At 36.4% G+C, this 16153-nt stretch overlaps 1 protein-coding gene across 1 annotated transcript; it reads left to right on the plus strand.

Moving 5' to 3' along the window:
- Window positions 1-366: 366 nt before the first annotated feature.
- LOC149402623 (uncharacterized) lies at window positions 367-909 on the plus strand. Its single transcript, XM_089608182.1, has one exon. It carries the CDS (start codon window positions 367-369, stop codon window positions 775-777), a length of 411 nt encoding a protein of 136 aa, XP_089464308.1. The 3' UTR covers window positions 778-909.
- Window positions 910-16153: the final 15244 nt, after the last annotated feature.

Raw genomic sequence — 16153 nt, forward strand, 5'->3', positions numbered from 1 at the left:
AATCATCTTAGAGACCCTATTTTTTGTTTATATAAGTATATAGTGTGTAATTATCACGACCTGTTTTTGTCTGGTAGTGATTGAAGCAGCAGAGAAGTTATGCCGATAGTTTTATCATAATGAGTACTCATCTAAAGTAATCTGGGTTGGTTCTCTTTGTCGTTTTCTCAGTTACACTTGCTTTCTCTCATTTTTAAAAGCTATATCAGCACATTACCAAATAAATATGAGCGAGAGAGAGAGAGAGAGAGAGAGAGAGAGATTATTACATACAACCCCCCAGGTGGTTGTTGCTCCACAGTGTTGGTTTGTTTAGGAACAAATATTTCTCTGGGGACTTTGTCTTTCTATGTGTTTGTTGTAGCAATGGACTCTTCCCAAGTTGTTGGAGTGTTTTCAGGTCAGAAATCCAGTGACACGGAGTCTGGTTGGACAATGTACATTGGCTCTGATCAAATCTGCAATATAGTAGAAGAAGATGGTAATCATGGCGATGAGAGTGATGATTCAATGGCCTCAGATGCCTCTTCAGGTCCGATTGAGCCAGCTGTGATGGCTCCAAACAATATTGTCGGTCTTGGGATGAAGAGCACAAGAATCGATAATAATTATAATTCAGAGCAACAAGCAAAATGTTTCTTGGCGAATAATAAGAAGGCTTGCAGAGAGGTTAAGAAGATGAGAGATGTGAGAAGGGTCAGACGAGCAGAGAACAGATATGATCATGATCAACAACACACAGCTTTAAAAGCAGACAGTGCTGAGAGCCAAGTTTGAATCTCAAGCACATATTGTTCAAGTTAAGATTTCTTTTTGTTTTTTGTTCTTTCACTTTCCTCTTTTTTTTTCTTTTTTTTTTTGGTACGTTTGATTTTCTTTGTTGGTGCTTAAATCATTCGGAAGAATAAGAAGATCGTTGGTATTTCGCTTTCTTCTAAACATAGATATACAAATTATATAAATATATATATATATATATGTATGTATATAATGTTAATATGGTATAGTATTGGTAATCAACATTATTTACTCTTACTAACTGATTAAGCGATAATAGTGTGTTAAAATCTTTCCACGATATGAATGTGGCGGCCCATCAAAAAAATGGGCCCACAAAGCATTGGGCCATCATACTAACAACTATGGATTCCGCTTAGCCCTGTCATCTAGACTTGGGACATTGACGTGAGATTTAGATGAACACCTTGCTAAAGAGGTTCAAGATGCATGATCAGTCTTCAAGTCGAATCATTAAAGAAGTCATCAAGACGGATTATAAAATGAAGTCATCAAGCCAAATCCTTGACGAGGTCCTCGATGGGTTATCGAACGAAGTACTCAAGTCGAATTCTTAACGAAGTCCTTGAAACAAATTTCGAGCAAAGTCCTCAAGAAAGACTATCGAACGAAGTCCTCCAGCTATATCCCATAACAAAGTCCTCAAGACTGATTATCGAACTAGTCTTCAAGTCGAATTGTTAACAAAGTCCTCGAGTTAAGTCCTTGATAAGGTCCTTAAGACAAATTCCGGACAAAGACGAAGCAACCGCTTCGGATCTGAAACCTCTTGGCCACAACATGAAAATATCTCTCGGCCCTTACCCAAATACTCGGTCTTGAATCCTCAACCGAGAATTCTTGACAATGGCACATTAAAATCTATGGGCCATGTCGCAAGTACTCGATTTCGAATCCTCAGCCGAGAGTTCTCAGCCATGACACAAAAAACATTCTCTAGGACATGGCACGATAAAGTCTCTCGGCCATGGCACGAGAAAGTCTGTTAGCAATTCTCTCAGCCATGTCACGAGTACTCAGATACTCAGACCAACGCAACCATGTCCTCGACCATCATACAAGCCTTCAATCACTCGGCCACTCGTGCGACCATCAACTGCAGCCACTCTCGGGTGATCTTTAACATACCCCATGGGCCATTCTCAGCCATGGAACGAGAAGAACTCAACCAATGCTCGACCAAGGTCTTCAACCAAGGCCACGAGCCATTCTCGTCCACGGCACGAGAACCACTCAGCCAATTCTCGACATGGCACGAGAACTACTTGACCAATTAATGCTTAGCGAAGGTCTTCAACGAAGGCCATGGGTTGTTCTCGGTCATGGCACGAGAACAACTCAGCCACTTTCAACATATCTTTAGCCAAGCCACTTGGCCACTCCAACCAGTACAGAATCATCATCATTCGCCTCTCGGCCAATCCATGACCTGGAGTCTCCGGTCACTTGAAAGTTAGTCCTGTCTACCCTCGGGCAGCTCACAATATTGAGCCCATGGCCCTCGAGGTATCAGAAAAAAGGGACCCTCCATGTCTCCTTGACTCAATTTCTTCAGGGCCCACAAATTCTTCACATGTCACAAAGACTATCTTTGTATATGCTTCACACTTCAAAATCAAAATTAAGTACTTATTGAGTTAAAAAAAACTTTGCCTAATTCTCTTCTCATGTTCTTTCTCTAGAAATCTTAGAGACGAGATATTGCCCACTTTATTAAGATATTCGAACTAATATTGAGCATTTGAATGCACATCAATGGAACACCATTTGCGTCCCTCTACTTCACGTTTTTCATTAGAAACGTGAAATACACGACGAACATGACGACCATGATGAAGACGAAGAATACGAAAATAACTTTTGATGAGGCAAAGTCGATAAACGAAATATTTTATCACCTTTCAACCCACGCGCAATCATAGGTTTAACTTTGGATCAAACCGCGTGAGTTTTTAAATGTTGATGATCTAAAAATGGAATTAACATATAGTAGTAAAAAAAATTATTAAATGATATCAATATATGTGTCAAGCTAAAATTAGTACATTTTTATTTTATTTTCTTGGTAAAATGATTCTAGCATTTGTGCCTCCACGAAGGGAATAAATGTCTGATATGTTAGTAATATTACAAATAATATTGGTAGAAATTAAAGACAAAAGCAAGAAAATAAAATAGAACATAAACTGGAAATGAAAAAAGAAAAAGAAGAGGTTGGCAGAGAAAGTTTGTTGAGGTCTGTTTGACGGTTTCCTTGAAACTTTTTATCGCCCTCCACGGGTGTGAGAAAAATTGAGCGAAAGCCTCCCAGGATACAACGACTATAAGACAAGCTTAGCATCACTCGACTTGACTTCAGTGAACTAGAACACAAGTTTCAGAACTACCACCGGACTGCAAACAAAGAAAACAATTTCGAAGAGAGGAAGAGAGGAAGAGTCAAGGTGTGTTTGAATGAGAGAACTCAAGGCCTTTTATAGCCCAATCAAGCAAAAAAATATAAGGATTGGCCCAAGCCCAAACCCGAGACCGAGACCGAAACATTCTTGAAACCCGAAACCGAGCCCGACCCCGGCCCGGCTCGGCTCGGCAGCGGCGGCGGCGCGCGTGTGTGTACGTGCGCGCGCGAGGGGTAAGAGATAACCCACCCACACTCTCCTCTCTTGCACTTGCTGATCCACTAAAGAAAGAGGATAGTATATAAACACTACGCAAGACACTTACCCAACCCATGTGAGACTCTTGAAATTCATTTCCTTTACACATAACAAATGTGTTCCTTAAGCATACTTTGAGCATCAATTTTTCATTCATTATATTAATGATTTTGGAAAACAAATAATCAATCTTATACCCGTCGCAACGAGGAATAAGAACGTAAAAATTAACCAATTCCGATGAGTGGACCCCACTCAAATATTAGCCACAAATCACCTATACACTTGTTAATAAATACTCTTTTATTAACAATTCTTCCAAAAATCCTCCACATGAATGAAATTGTGAGACGACAATTATAAAGAAACGACACGACTCAAGGTGGTGATAGATTCTACGGTCAATACCGGTATAGGATGCGTAGGTAGAGCATTTGAACCTTCCATCGGAAAGATATGCCATCTTTACTGACTACTCAGTAGACACGATGTCTTTGAACTGTTTGTCGTTTTGTATAAAAGATAAACATATCCCCCACTGATATCTCCCTGACACAGGTTCAATTCTCATGGTTATGTTCATTTTTGCCCTGAACATTCGCCTGGTTCTGCAAGAGTTTCTAAAGAATTAAGCCCAAATAATTCTCTTTCGAAGCGGCCCCACTTCTCTCTCTCACAAAGGTGATTTTTTTTATCAAGAGTAATCCCGCATTACTCATTCGGAATCTCAACAATTCAATTTCACAGAATCATTAAAAAGCTCTAAGCTTAATCTCGTACGGGAATCACTATCTTAATAGGAATAAGATCGGGGGTTCCCCACAGTGACCTCACTTAGCCATTGACAGTTAGGTTGTCCCTTTGAACCAAGATCTTGGAATCTCCAGTCATCATGGTTGGGTTTCCTTTGACTTGGCTTTATTTGCCATGAGCTTTAGTCCCATTCCTTTAGATGTCTTCTCTACTAGGTCCCTATTTAACCCTTTGGTTAGCGGATCCATAATTTCTCTTCTCTTTGGACCTAACATAGTCAATACTTATGACTCCAGACGAGAGAAGTTGTCTAACGGTATTATGTCGTCGATGGATATGCCTAGACTTACCATTATACATCACATTATGTGCTCTACCAATAGCAGATTGGCAATCACAATATACACATATTGCAGGCACGGGTCTAGTCCAATCAGGAATATCCTCCATGAAGTTCCTAAGCCATTCAGCTCCTTCGCCACATTTATCCAACACAACAAACTCAGATTCCGTCACGGATCTAATTATCACAGTTTGTTTGGAGGATTTCCAAGATATAGTCGCACCTCCCAGAGTGAATACATATCCACTAGTGGCTTTTGAATCTTGAATATCAGATATCCAACTCGCATCAGTGTAACCTTCAATGACTTCAGGATATCTTGCATAGTGTAGACCATAATCACGAGTGAATCGTAGATACCTCAGTACCCTCACGATTGCTTTCCAGTGTTCGGTACTTGGATTACTCGTATATCGAGCTAGTCTACTAACAGTGTAGGCCAAATCAGGTCTCGTACAACTCATCAAGTACATGAGACTGCGTATCACTCTTGCATATTCAATTTGGGAGATGCCTTCACCTTTATTTTTAGACAAGTGTTGACTTATGTCAATGGGAGTTGTAGAGACTCCAGAATCTCCCTTTCCAAACTTGTCTAGAATTTTATCAACATAGTGTGATTGATCTAGGATAATTCCATTATCCATACGAGTAATTTTGAACTTTAAGATTACATCAGCAAGTCTTAAATCTTTCTTATCGAACCTTGAGTTCAAGATATCTTTCGTGGATTGAACCATGCAATCATTGCTACCCACAATGAGCATGTCATCAACATATAAACATAAAATAACATACCCATGATCAACGACTTTAATATACACACATTTATCAAACTCGTTGATTTTAAATCCATTTGACATCATCATAGTGTCAAATCTCTCATGCCATTTCTTTGGGGCTTGTTTAAGGCCATAAAGCGACTTGACCAATGTACACACTTTACTTTCTTGTCCATGAGCAATATAACCCTCGGGTTGAGTCATATAAATCTCTTCTTCGAGATCTCCATTAAGGAAAGCAGTTTTTACATTCATTTGATGAATTTCAAAATTTCGTAACGCAGCAATTGCAATTATCAATCTTATAGATGTTATTCTCGTCACGGGAGAATATGTATCAAAGTAGTCCAACCCCTCTTGTTGTCTATACCCTTTGTGTTGGAATTGATCTAGGGTTTAAGAAAAAGTTTAACGCTTCGGTAAGCGGCGGAATTTTAAAAATTTTCTTTTGACAAGTAAAACGATTTTACTAACCTAGACAAAGAGCAGACACATGTAAATATAAACTATTATGAGCATAAATAATTTACTAACCTTTTTAGAAGCTTGAACGTTGATGAGCCTTCGGAAGGTTGAAAACGTTCGTCTCCTTCGCAGCACGTCTCTCTTCTTTCCTCGGCAACTCGAGCAACCACGAAAGTTTCTATCACATAAATCACTCGAGAAAGAAAGGAATTAGTGTGTGGGCACTTTTAAACACGGCGACTCAAGAACAAGTCTTAGAGTCGAAGAGCTAAAACACTAGGTCAAATGTGGACCTAGGTGCCAAAACAAAAACAAAAAGAACTTAGAGAGAGAGAGAGAGAGAGAGAGAGAGAGGAGTGGGCGGCCACAATGTCTAGAGAGAGAGTCTCTCAATCTCTAACTTATGTGGGATGAATGTAATGAGAGGAATGAGGTGGGGTATTTATAGGAGGAGGATTACCTTCAAAATGTAGTTTTCTCTTTACTATAGAATATCACATATTCATGAGTAAATCTTATTTCCTATTTTTTCCCTTGCTTTGCACGTCCAACCTTGTCCAACAATGCCTTGGATTTGTTTCCTCATTTAGTTCCTCTCTTGGTTGGCTGAATTCCTCATTGCTTCTAGAAGCAAATTTGTTTCCTCTTTTTTCTTTTGGAAAGTATCTTCATACATTAATGCACAAAATAAACTCTCTTTCACACTAAGGGCTGCACGAATTTTATCTCCCATTTCATTGCGTTGGACGGCCAAAAAGCCTTCTAGAAAGGCTTTCTAGGTTTTTCTTTAATTGTTCATGACAACATAAGAAAAGCCCATTAAGAATTTTCAAGTAAAATTCTATGAAATGAAATTAATTCACAAGGCCCAATGAACATATCATGGCCGAGTGTTATTAGTCATCATATGACCATGTCAAAAAATTTATTGACATTCATTTCGTGCCATGTCCATCAAGACAAAATTACTCTTTTGACAATTTTCGTAAAACTTGTCTCGTTCTTGTTTTGACTTAGCTTCTAGTTTAACTATTCCTACTCGATGTGATTTGTGACAGTGACCTCATGGATCCAAATGAACAAAGCTTTAGCTAAACACTTGGACTCAAAAGTTCACAAACCTTTTCCAAGTTTACCTTAATGTCAACTGACTCCACTAAAGAGTTGACACTGAAAATCTCTTGGTTCAAATGAATTTATTTTCTACTCAAGAATTCAACCTAATTGTAATAAGCGGATCCACAGAATATTATCGATGTTTACCCTTCATGAATATCATCAGCTAGTCGGGATTTACGAAATTACCATTTTACCCTTCTAGCTGTTATTTCCTCAACTCCTTTGTCGCTTGTGAATAAGTCAGAAACAATGTATTGACGAGGAGCTAACAAGTCACATTGTTTCATCCAAAAAAGTCAAGACTCAATTTGGACACTGGCCAGTTCATTTATTCACATTCCAAGGAACAAAGCATGAGGTGATATACATTGCATTTCAGCAATCTTGTACATGAATTCCATATCTATGAGAACTTCACAAAGTTACTCATGACATCTTCAGAACTTAGTACTTCACCAATAGGTCCTGTTCGGAATCACATAGTGAGTCCGAACTCTGACTTTCTCAAATGAGAATACGTAAGCTATGAAATGACATGTCTCATTTCAGGATTAAGGTAAGCATGATGCAATTCATACGTACTGACTTCGAGACATAAGAGGTTAAATGGTTTGTCTTATTTTGTCTCTAGAAATGCACTGGTCAATTCAGTACCTTCGGAAGATACCTAGAAGAACTATAGAGTCTCCAACTCTCAATGCCCCATAACTAAACATCATAGATTCTCCTAACAATCGTACTGAGGTCAATAGTCCTTTGACCCTTAGATTGCGAATATATCGTTTTAAGCAAACCATGAAGAGTTTGTTCATGCAAATCTACATTTGTCTCTTCATGTGTTGTTAGGTTTGTTTATGGACTAAAAGACTAAGGTTTTATCATAAAGCTTCAGACAAGGAAGATTGAATGAACGTTTCAACTTTTATTAATAAATAAGCAATTACAAGAAAGAGTCTTCATGAGACTTTATTACATCAAATGTACAAAATAAAGACTGCAACTCTTCTTGTGGGCACCATTGACAACACTTTGAACAAGTCTTGCATTGTATTTATCAATAGTACCATCGACTTTCATCTTCCTCGTGAATATCCACTTTGAACCAAGTGTTTTACTTTCATGAGGAAGATCAACCAACTTCCAAGTATGGTTTTGCAAGATAGAGTCTATCTCACTTCTTATGTCATCTTTCCATAAGTGACCCTCAACGGAGTTAACAGCCTCCTTGTATGTTTGAGGTAAAGCCTCTAGCATATAGGTCAGAAAATCAGAACCAAATGATTTCTCGTTTGCTTCGTCTAAGTCCCTCAGACCCTATCTCATCCTCAGACTCGTCATCATTTTCTGGAGTTATTTCCTCAATATCATCAAGAAAGTGGTTTGATGAACTAGGTTCATCTTCCTTAGACTTATAAGGAAACACGTGTTCAAAGAACGAAGTAGTTTTAGATTCCATAATTGAATCTTTGTGTATATCGGGGTTTTTCGAGTCATACACAAGGAATCGATATGCATTATGGTGTGAATATCCAATGAAGACACAATCTATAGTTTTTGGTCCTATCTTCATTTTCTTCGGAGGAGGACCCATTACTTTGGCCAAGCACCCCCATATTTGTAAATATTTATAGGAAGGTCTCTTTCCTATAAATAACTCAGACAGAGACTTATCCTCCTTCTTTCGGGGTACTTTGTTCAAAATGTAATTTGCAGACAAGATTGCTTCTCCCCACATTTCTTGTGGTAACCCAGAACCCAACAACATCGCATTCATCATCTCCGTGAGAGTGCGATTCTTTCGTTCGGCAACGCCATTTAATTGAGGAGAATAAGGAGGAGTGAATTCGTGAATAATACCATGTTGTGCACAAAACGCCCCAAAAGGCTCAATATATTCACCTACTCGGTCACTTCGGACCTTTTGAATACTCTTATTAAGTTGATTCTCAACTTCTAATTTGAACATGGTAAATTTCTCAATTGCGTTATCTTTGCTCTTAAGCAAGTAAACGTAACAATATGTTGTACAATCGTCAATAAATGTCACAAAATATTTATTACCACCTCTTGTTGGCATGAACTTTAAAACACATAAATTGGTATGAATTAAGTCAAGAGATTCGTTACTTCTTTCAACGCTATGAAAAGATGTTCTCGTTAATTTTGCTTCAACACAAATTCCACATTTATGTTTTGAGTCAATATTAAACTTTGGAATGCAATCCAAGTTAATTAACTTTCTCAACGTGTCATAATTCACATGACCTAGTCTACCATGCCATAAATTAGATGACTCAATCATATAAGCGGAAGAATTATTCTTATTTATTTCATTGGCCTTGATGGAAATTACATTCATCTTGAACATGCCATTCTTAATATAGTCTTTGCCCACATACATCCCGTTCTTAGATAGTATAATCTTTTGATACTCTAAAACCATTCTAAACCCATGGTTACACAGCACAGTCCCATAGATGAGATTCTTCCTTATATCGGGCACATAAAGCATGTTCGTGAGCTTCAACACCTTCCCAGAGGTCATCTTCAGAAAGACATCGCCCTTTCCCTTGACCTTAGAGGTGGCAGAGTTGCCCATGAACAACTTATCCCCATTTTCCATCGACTTGAAGGTGGAGAAGGAGTTTCTATCAGAGCATATGTTGCGGGTTGCTCAAAAATCCAGCCACCATTCATTGGGATTCGAGTCCACCATGTTCACCTCGGAGACCACAACGACGAGGTGTTCATCATCACCCTCCACGACATTGGCCTCATTCTTCTTCTTTGGCTTCCTACAATCGATAGCACGATGACCTTCTTTGTCACAGTTGAAGCATTTTCCCACGAACCTTGGTTGATGCTTCTTCTTCTTGAACGTCCCTCCCTTCGGCCCAAGCTTGTGGGCGGGTTTCTTTCCCCTCGAGCTCTCGCCATCTTCAATGACGTTAGCCTTCTCGGAGTGGGTCTTGAACCTCTTGTCGTAGCCACGGTTGTCCTCTTCAATTCGGAGACGAACAACCAAGTCTTCAAAACTAATCTTTTTTCGCTTATGCTTAAGATAGTTCTTGAAGTCCTTCCACCCCGCGGGTAGTTTCTCGATGGTAGAGGCAACTTGGTATGACTCGCTAATGGTCATCCCTTCGGTATGAATCTCGTGGATGATAAGTTGCAGCTCTTGGACTTGACTCACCACGATCTTTGAATCCACCATTTAAAAATCGAGGAAGCGGTCCACGACGTAGTTCTTAGAGCCCGCGTCTTCGGTTTTGTATTTCCGATCCAATGAATCCCAAAGCTCTTTGGAGGAGCTTTTGGAGCGATACATATTGTACAACGAGTCTTTGAGACTATTCATACAATATTTCGACACAAGTAGTCGGAATCCTTCCATGCGCTAAACGCAATTAGCACTTCACGATCGGTTTCGTCCTCGCGAGGAGTCGTTGGATCTTCGATCATGAACCGCGCAAGACCGAGCTTTGTCAAGTAAAACAACATCTTTTGTTGCCAATGTTTGAAGTTCAATCTCGTGAACTTCTCGGGCTTCTCGGCCGGTATGACGGCGGGCCCACGTACCGCGGAACCGTTTTAGTCGTTCATGGCTTTTGAAGCCATTGGTTGGATAAGACCCGCAAGTCCGTTCCCGATCGTAGCCGCCATCGAGTCTTGACCCAAGGTCACAGGAATTTGACCAAACATTATGGTAGTCGGGTGTTCACCACGGAGAGATTCTCGGTGAGGCTCCCATCAACATTCACAATCGTCGTGTCGTTCACGTTAGTCATTTTCTATAAAAGAAATCAACAAAATGAGTAACCTTTAATAAAACCAAATCCGGAAAAGAAACAAAGTTCAATTTCTTCTCTTCCTCGCAAACTGTCTAAACGGATATAAAAAAGCTTCAAGATTGTTAGCAATATTACAAATAATATTGGTAGAAATTAAAGACAAAAGCAAGGAAATAAAATAGAACATAAACCAGAAATGAAAAAAGAAAAAAAGAGGTCGGCAAAGAAAGTTTGTTGAGGCCCGTTTGACGGTTTCCTTGAAGCTTTTTATCGCCCTCCACAGGTGTGGGAAAAATTGAGCGAAAGCTTTCCAGGATACAACGACTATAAGACAAGCTTAGCACCACTCGGCTTGACTTCAGCGAACTAGAACACAAGTGTCAGAACTACCACCAGACTGCAAACAAAGAAAAAAATTTCGAAGAGATGGAGAAAGGAAAACTCAAGGTGTGTTTGAATGAGAGAACTCAAGGCCTTTTATAGCCGAAGCAAGCAGTGGTTACACGAATTTGAACCTCCAAAACGTTCAGTCATAATAGCCAATAAATACATTAATGCCCATCGGTTATGAACGTATATTAAACATCCTTGTAAGCTCGCTCACACATGTATAACGTCTCCATCAAAGCACCGGTTACATGTACTTAACCCATGCAAAACCGTAGATTTTACTACCAACTTAATCAATTAATTCTCACCATAACACAAAAGTTATTTACGGAATTAAAACATTTCGGAAGTGAATTTTGCGATAAAAAGATAAGGACTGGCCCACCCCAAGCCTGAGACATTCCTGAAACCGAGCCCGGCTCGGCTCGACAGCGGCCGCGCGCGTGTGTGTGCGTGCGAGGGGTTAAAAGATAACTCACTCACACTCTCCTCTCTTGCACTTGCATATCCACTAAAGAAAGATGATAGTATATAAACACCACGCAACACACTTACCCAATCCATGTAGGACTCTTGGAATTCACTTCATTTACACATAACAAATGTGTTCTTTAAGCACACTTTGAGTATCAATTTCTATTAATTATAGTAATGATTTTGGCTAACAAATAATAAATCTTATACTTGTCGCAACGAGGAATAAGAATACGCAAAAATTAAACAATTCCGATGAGTGAACCTCACTCAGGTATTAGTCACAAATCACCTATACACTTATTAATAAATACTCTTTTATTAACAATTCTTCTAACACGATATTCTTTATTTCCAATGGATTAAACGGGCGTCATAAGAGAAGACACAATAGACTAAGTAAATGCAACTGCTAAATATAATCTCATAGTACCATAGTAAAATTAGTGAATTAATTATTTAGAACAATATTTTTGCTTGCCACGATAAAATTACCACGTGACAGAATATGAATAAGGTAGGTCCTAGCTAGTAGCTAACGACATCAGAGACTGTACAATTTTTAATTTTCATTCACATGTATGAATTGTTTTCTCCTTGTCACCCAAAACTTGTAATAATTCGGTTTTAATAGTTAAGGCGTTTTAAATGCAAAATCACCAAAAATACACAATCGTGATCCTTTTACACACAGGCACAGCTCCATGAATGTTGGATAACCGATTTCGACCGAAAATGTCACCGTGGAAGAAAACGAGAAACTTATAAATACACAAAATCAATTGTATTGAATATATGTCCGGAAGTTGTTTTCCAATAATTAAACTGCGACATCAATATTCTGAATTCAATTATTTTTTTGTTTATATTTATGAATTAAAATGAAGTGGTCTAATTTAGAGGTGGGTATTGTAGTTATTTAGTTAAATTGAAAATTATTTTTTGCAGTATGGCATATATTGCTGGATAGCCATGAACAAAACTATTAGACAATAGTATCCCACAAATTAAACGGTATGACATTTTACATTTTTTTTCAAATCCCGCAAAATCATAGTTATTTTGATTCCTCTCTCAGCCCTAAAATACCCAAAATCAAAGTTATTTTTATTCCTCTTTCAGCCCTAAAATCGAAGAAGAATGACGAGACCATTGACGAAAAATATTTCTGGAGCTTCAAAAATCAGACTGAAGATTTTAGAAAATCTATTGCTATAAACTGGGAAGGAAAAATAAAAGTTCTAAATAAGCACCTAATATTTATGATTTCCCTATAATTAAATTTAAAACAAAAACGGAAAAATGATACTGAATATTAATAGAAAAATTAGTCGATCTAAGCCACATCAAACGTTGCAATTGTAATCTAGTCAACGTTTCGTTTAATTTTCGAATCTAGCCAAATTTGATGACGTGTCATATTTATGTAAGATGGTATTTACTATATTAGCCTTGGTTTGTTTTAAAAAATACTAGCCCACGTTTTGAAACTTGGTTTTGTAGCCGAATTTGTTATATTCGGTTCATATTTCGAATTTCAAAAAAATTCTATATTTGGCAAGTGGTTATTTTTTTTCTTTAATGAACATTATAGCCGTGTAAGCAAATACAGTGTAAATGTTCGTAAATTTTTGTTAATCTCCGTAGCTTTGTTAATTTCTGTTAATTATGGTAAATTTACATATGTGCAGGTAGAGCCAATTTCTTTCATTTCCTTTAATACGCATTTAATACGGTATTTTTGTTTTCCAAATTTATTTTCTAATTTTGAACGGGATTTTATCATAATTACGCGTATTCATTATCTTGTTTGACTTTATTAAATCAAATAAATATATTTCATTTCCCTTTTAATTATATCACCGAATCTCCTATTATGAATTCAAAAAGCTAAAATTAAATTGCTTAAATTATAGCCGTGTAAGCAAATACAGTGTAAATGTTTGTAAATTTTTGTTAATCTCCGCTGATTTGTTAATTTTTGTCAATTATGGTAAATTTTTTGTGCATTTATTGCATTAAATTTTCTCTTTTAATTACATTACCGAATCTCCTATTAAATTAGCTAAATATCCAATTAAATTGCGAAAAAAAATTTGAAATTAATTGGCTGTATACAATTCAAACCGGTCAAACGTGGGCTAGTGTTTTGATCAAGTAAGTATAAGAAAAAGGGTAAATTAGGTATTTTATATCCGTAAATTTCAGTAAATGGCTAGATTGCAAAATTTACCAAACGTTGGCTATATTTCAAAAACCATGTTTCAAAATGGCTACGTTGCTAGTTTACCCATATTAATAAGGTTGAAAACTTGAAATCAGGATAAAAAAATTAAATCGAATGCCACATCATTTATTTGGTTATTCTGCTAAAAATGGACAAATGTTGGCTACTTTCTTCTGATTCCAACGTTCTAAATGAGGTTCGTGTATACATACACCTTCTTATTATTAAAAGTCAATTAATGGCTTTGACTGACACTGTTTATTAAGCATTTTTTTATAGTTTTTTTTTTCTAAAAAAAGTTAAAAAGTATTTTTCAAAATTTTAATTAAAAATCTAAAAGTTAGATAATGAAATTTTTTGGGTGTTGATGCTTTGGTTGTGTCTCATGAAGGACGAAAACAAATGGGTAGACGAATACAACATAGATGGAGAATAAGAGAAAATAAAAACAAGATGTAGGTTTTACACTTTAGACGGTTGGATTTTACACAAGACGTGGATTTTGATACATGTTAAATGGGAAAATATCATGTCTCCCCTATGTTTAATCGAAATACTGCATTTATTCTCACAGTTTCTAAAAATATCAGAAGTGTCCTTTAACATTTCTATTAATATCAATTATATACTTCAAAACGTGTTTACATATAAAAACCCTCATTTTTTCTAAGATTTTGTTGATTTTTTTATAACTAAAATTGAACTGTCCATTTTCCGTTTGATGAATTCCCTCAATTTACACTCTGAATTTATTTTATAATAAAATAAAGAACAAAATTCTTTTTTGGCTCATGCGCTTGGCCTTCCATTTCTTCTTCGCTAAGGTCCTAAGGACTTAACAAAAGGGAGAGAATTCTAGAGTTTCGAGCGCGAGAATAAACAACTCATGGAGCTTTTGTTCATGACGACTATGAAGAGTTTGATTGAGCTAGTCAACCAGATTCAGAGAGTTTGCACAATGCTCAGCGACTATGATGACGGCGACAACAATGCTTTCTCTTCTCCCTAGTAAGGTATTGCTTTTGTCACCATCGTTGGTGGCCATGATGTGATCACTTCTTTTGAAAACGAGCACTTCCATTTTTAATTTTGAAAAAAAAATTATTATAAAAAGGGAGGGTTTTGATATGTTAACACATTTTAAGGTATATAATTAATATTAATATGAATGTTAAGGGACACAGGAGGATATATGAAATTTTATTTAAACACAAAAGAGACATACGAAATTTATTTAGATTGATTTTGGAAAAGTGAGTAGAATTATTAATATACATGTCAATATCTCCTAAACTTTTGATAATTACTCAAATTTATTTTCATCGTTTTTTTTTCGTTACGAACATGACACACACACACACACATATATATATATATATGTATATATATATATATATATATATATATATATATATATATATATATATATATATCTTGTGTCATAGTTAAATGTCGACTTTAGCTTTGGTTTTAAAAAATGTTTGGTTTGTACCTTATGTTTAATTAAAATGACAAAATTATACCATAAAATAAATAACAGTGTCACAAATATTCCTTTTATTGACACTTTATTATGTTGACTCTGATATAAGAAACTGAACCAAACCCGGAACCAGTACACGAACTTTCAAATTCCCAATTTTGAATTAAAAATAGCCCTAAATCGATATAGGCTAATAAAACTCATACATCCCAAGGAATTGTATCTCTGAGTCCTGGATTTGACGCACGAATAATGATTTTGATGACTATGAACTGTCGATTTTTACATCTATCCTCTGTCTGTATTCTCTTTGATGCAGTGATTGTTGTTTTTTTTTTTTATTTAAATAAATTATATATAGGGTGCGAGTGAATAAAGATAAAACGAAGTTACATATAAATATTAGAGTCAACTTCATTAAAAAGTCAATAAAAAACGATTTATAACGCTGTTATTTATTTTATGGTATAATTTCGTTATTTTAATTAAACATCAGACGATATTTTTGATAATTAAAGATCAACATTTTATTAATATATATATATATATATATATATATCCATTAAAAAGGGTTATATAGCTATATAAGCCACACGGTTATAAGGATTTTGGTTTTAACCAACTTTCTGTTAATTTTTTGTTAATAGCCGCAACAATCTATTTACAGCATGTTAAAAGACATGAATGACCTTAAATAACTCCCGCCCATTTTTACTCCAGATATTAAAAAATTAAAAACCAAATATTCGGTCAATAACTACTCCCGCTATTCAAGGAACGTCATTAACGTCATTAATTAATACACCAAATCACGCAGCCTCAACAAATCACTCGAACACAATTTCATAGCAAAAAAACCCTAACCATTTCA

Source organism: Urtica dioica, chromosome 3 (assembly GCF_054948205.1).
Source record: "Urtica dioica subsp. dioica isolate 48M chromosome 3, U.dioica_male_clone48M_v1_H2, whole genome shotgun sequence".
In the NCBI taxonomy this organism is placed as follows: Eukaryota; Viridiplantae; Streptophyta; class Magnoliopsida; order Rosales; family Urticaceae; genus Urtica; species Urtica dioica.

Coding starts and splice junctions, on each gene's coding strand:
- LOC149402623 (XM_089608182.1), top strand. CDS start 367: ATGGACTCTTCCCAAGTTGTTGGAGTGTTTTCAGGTCAGAAATCCAGT.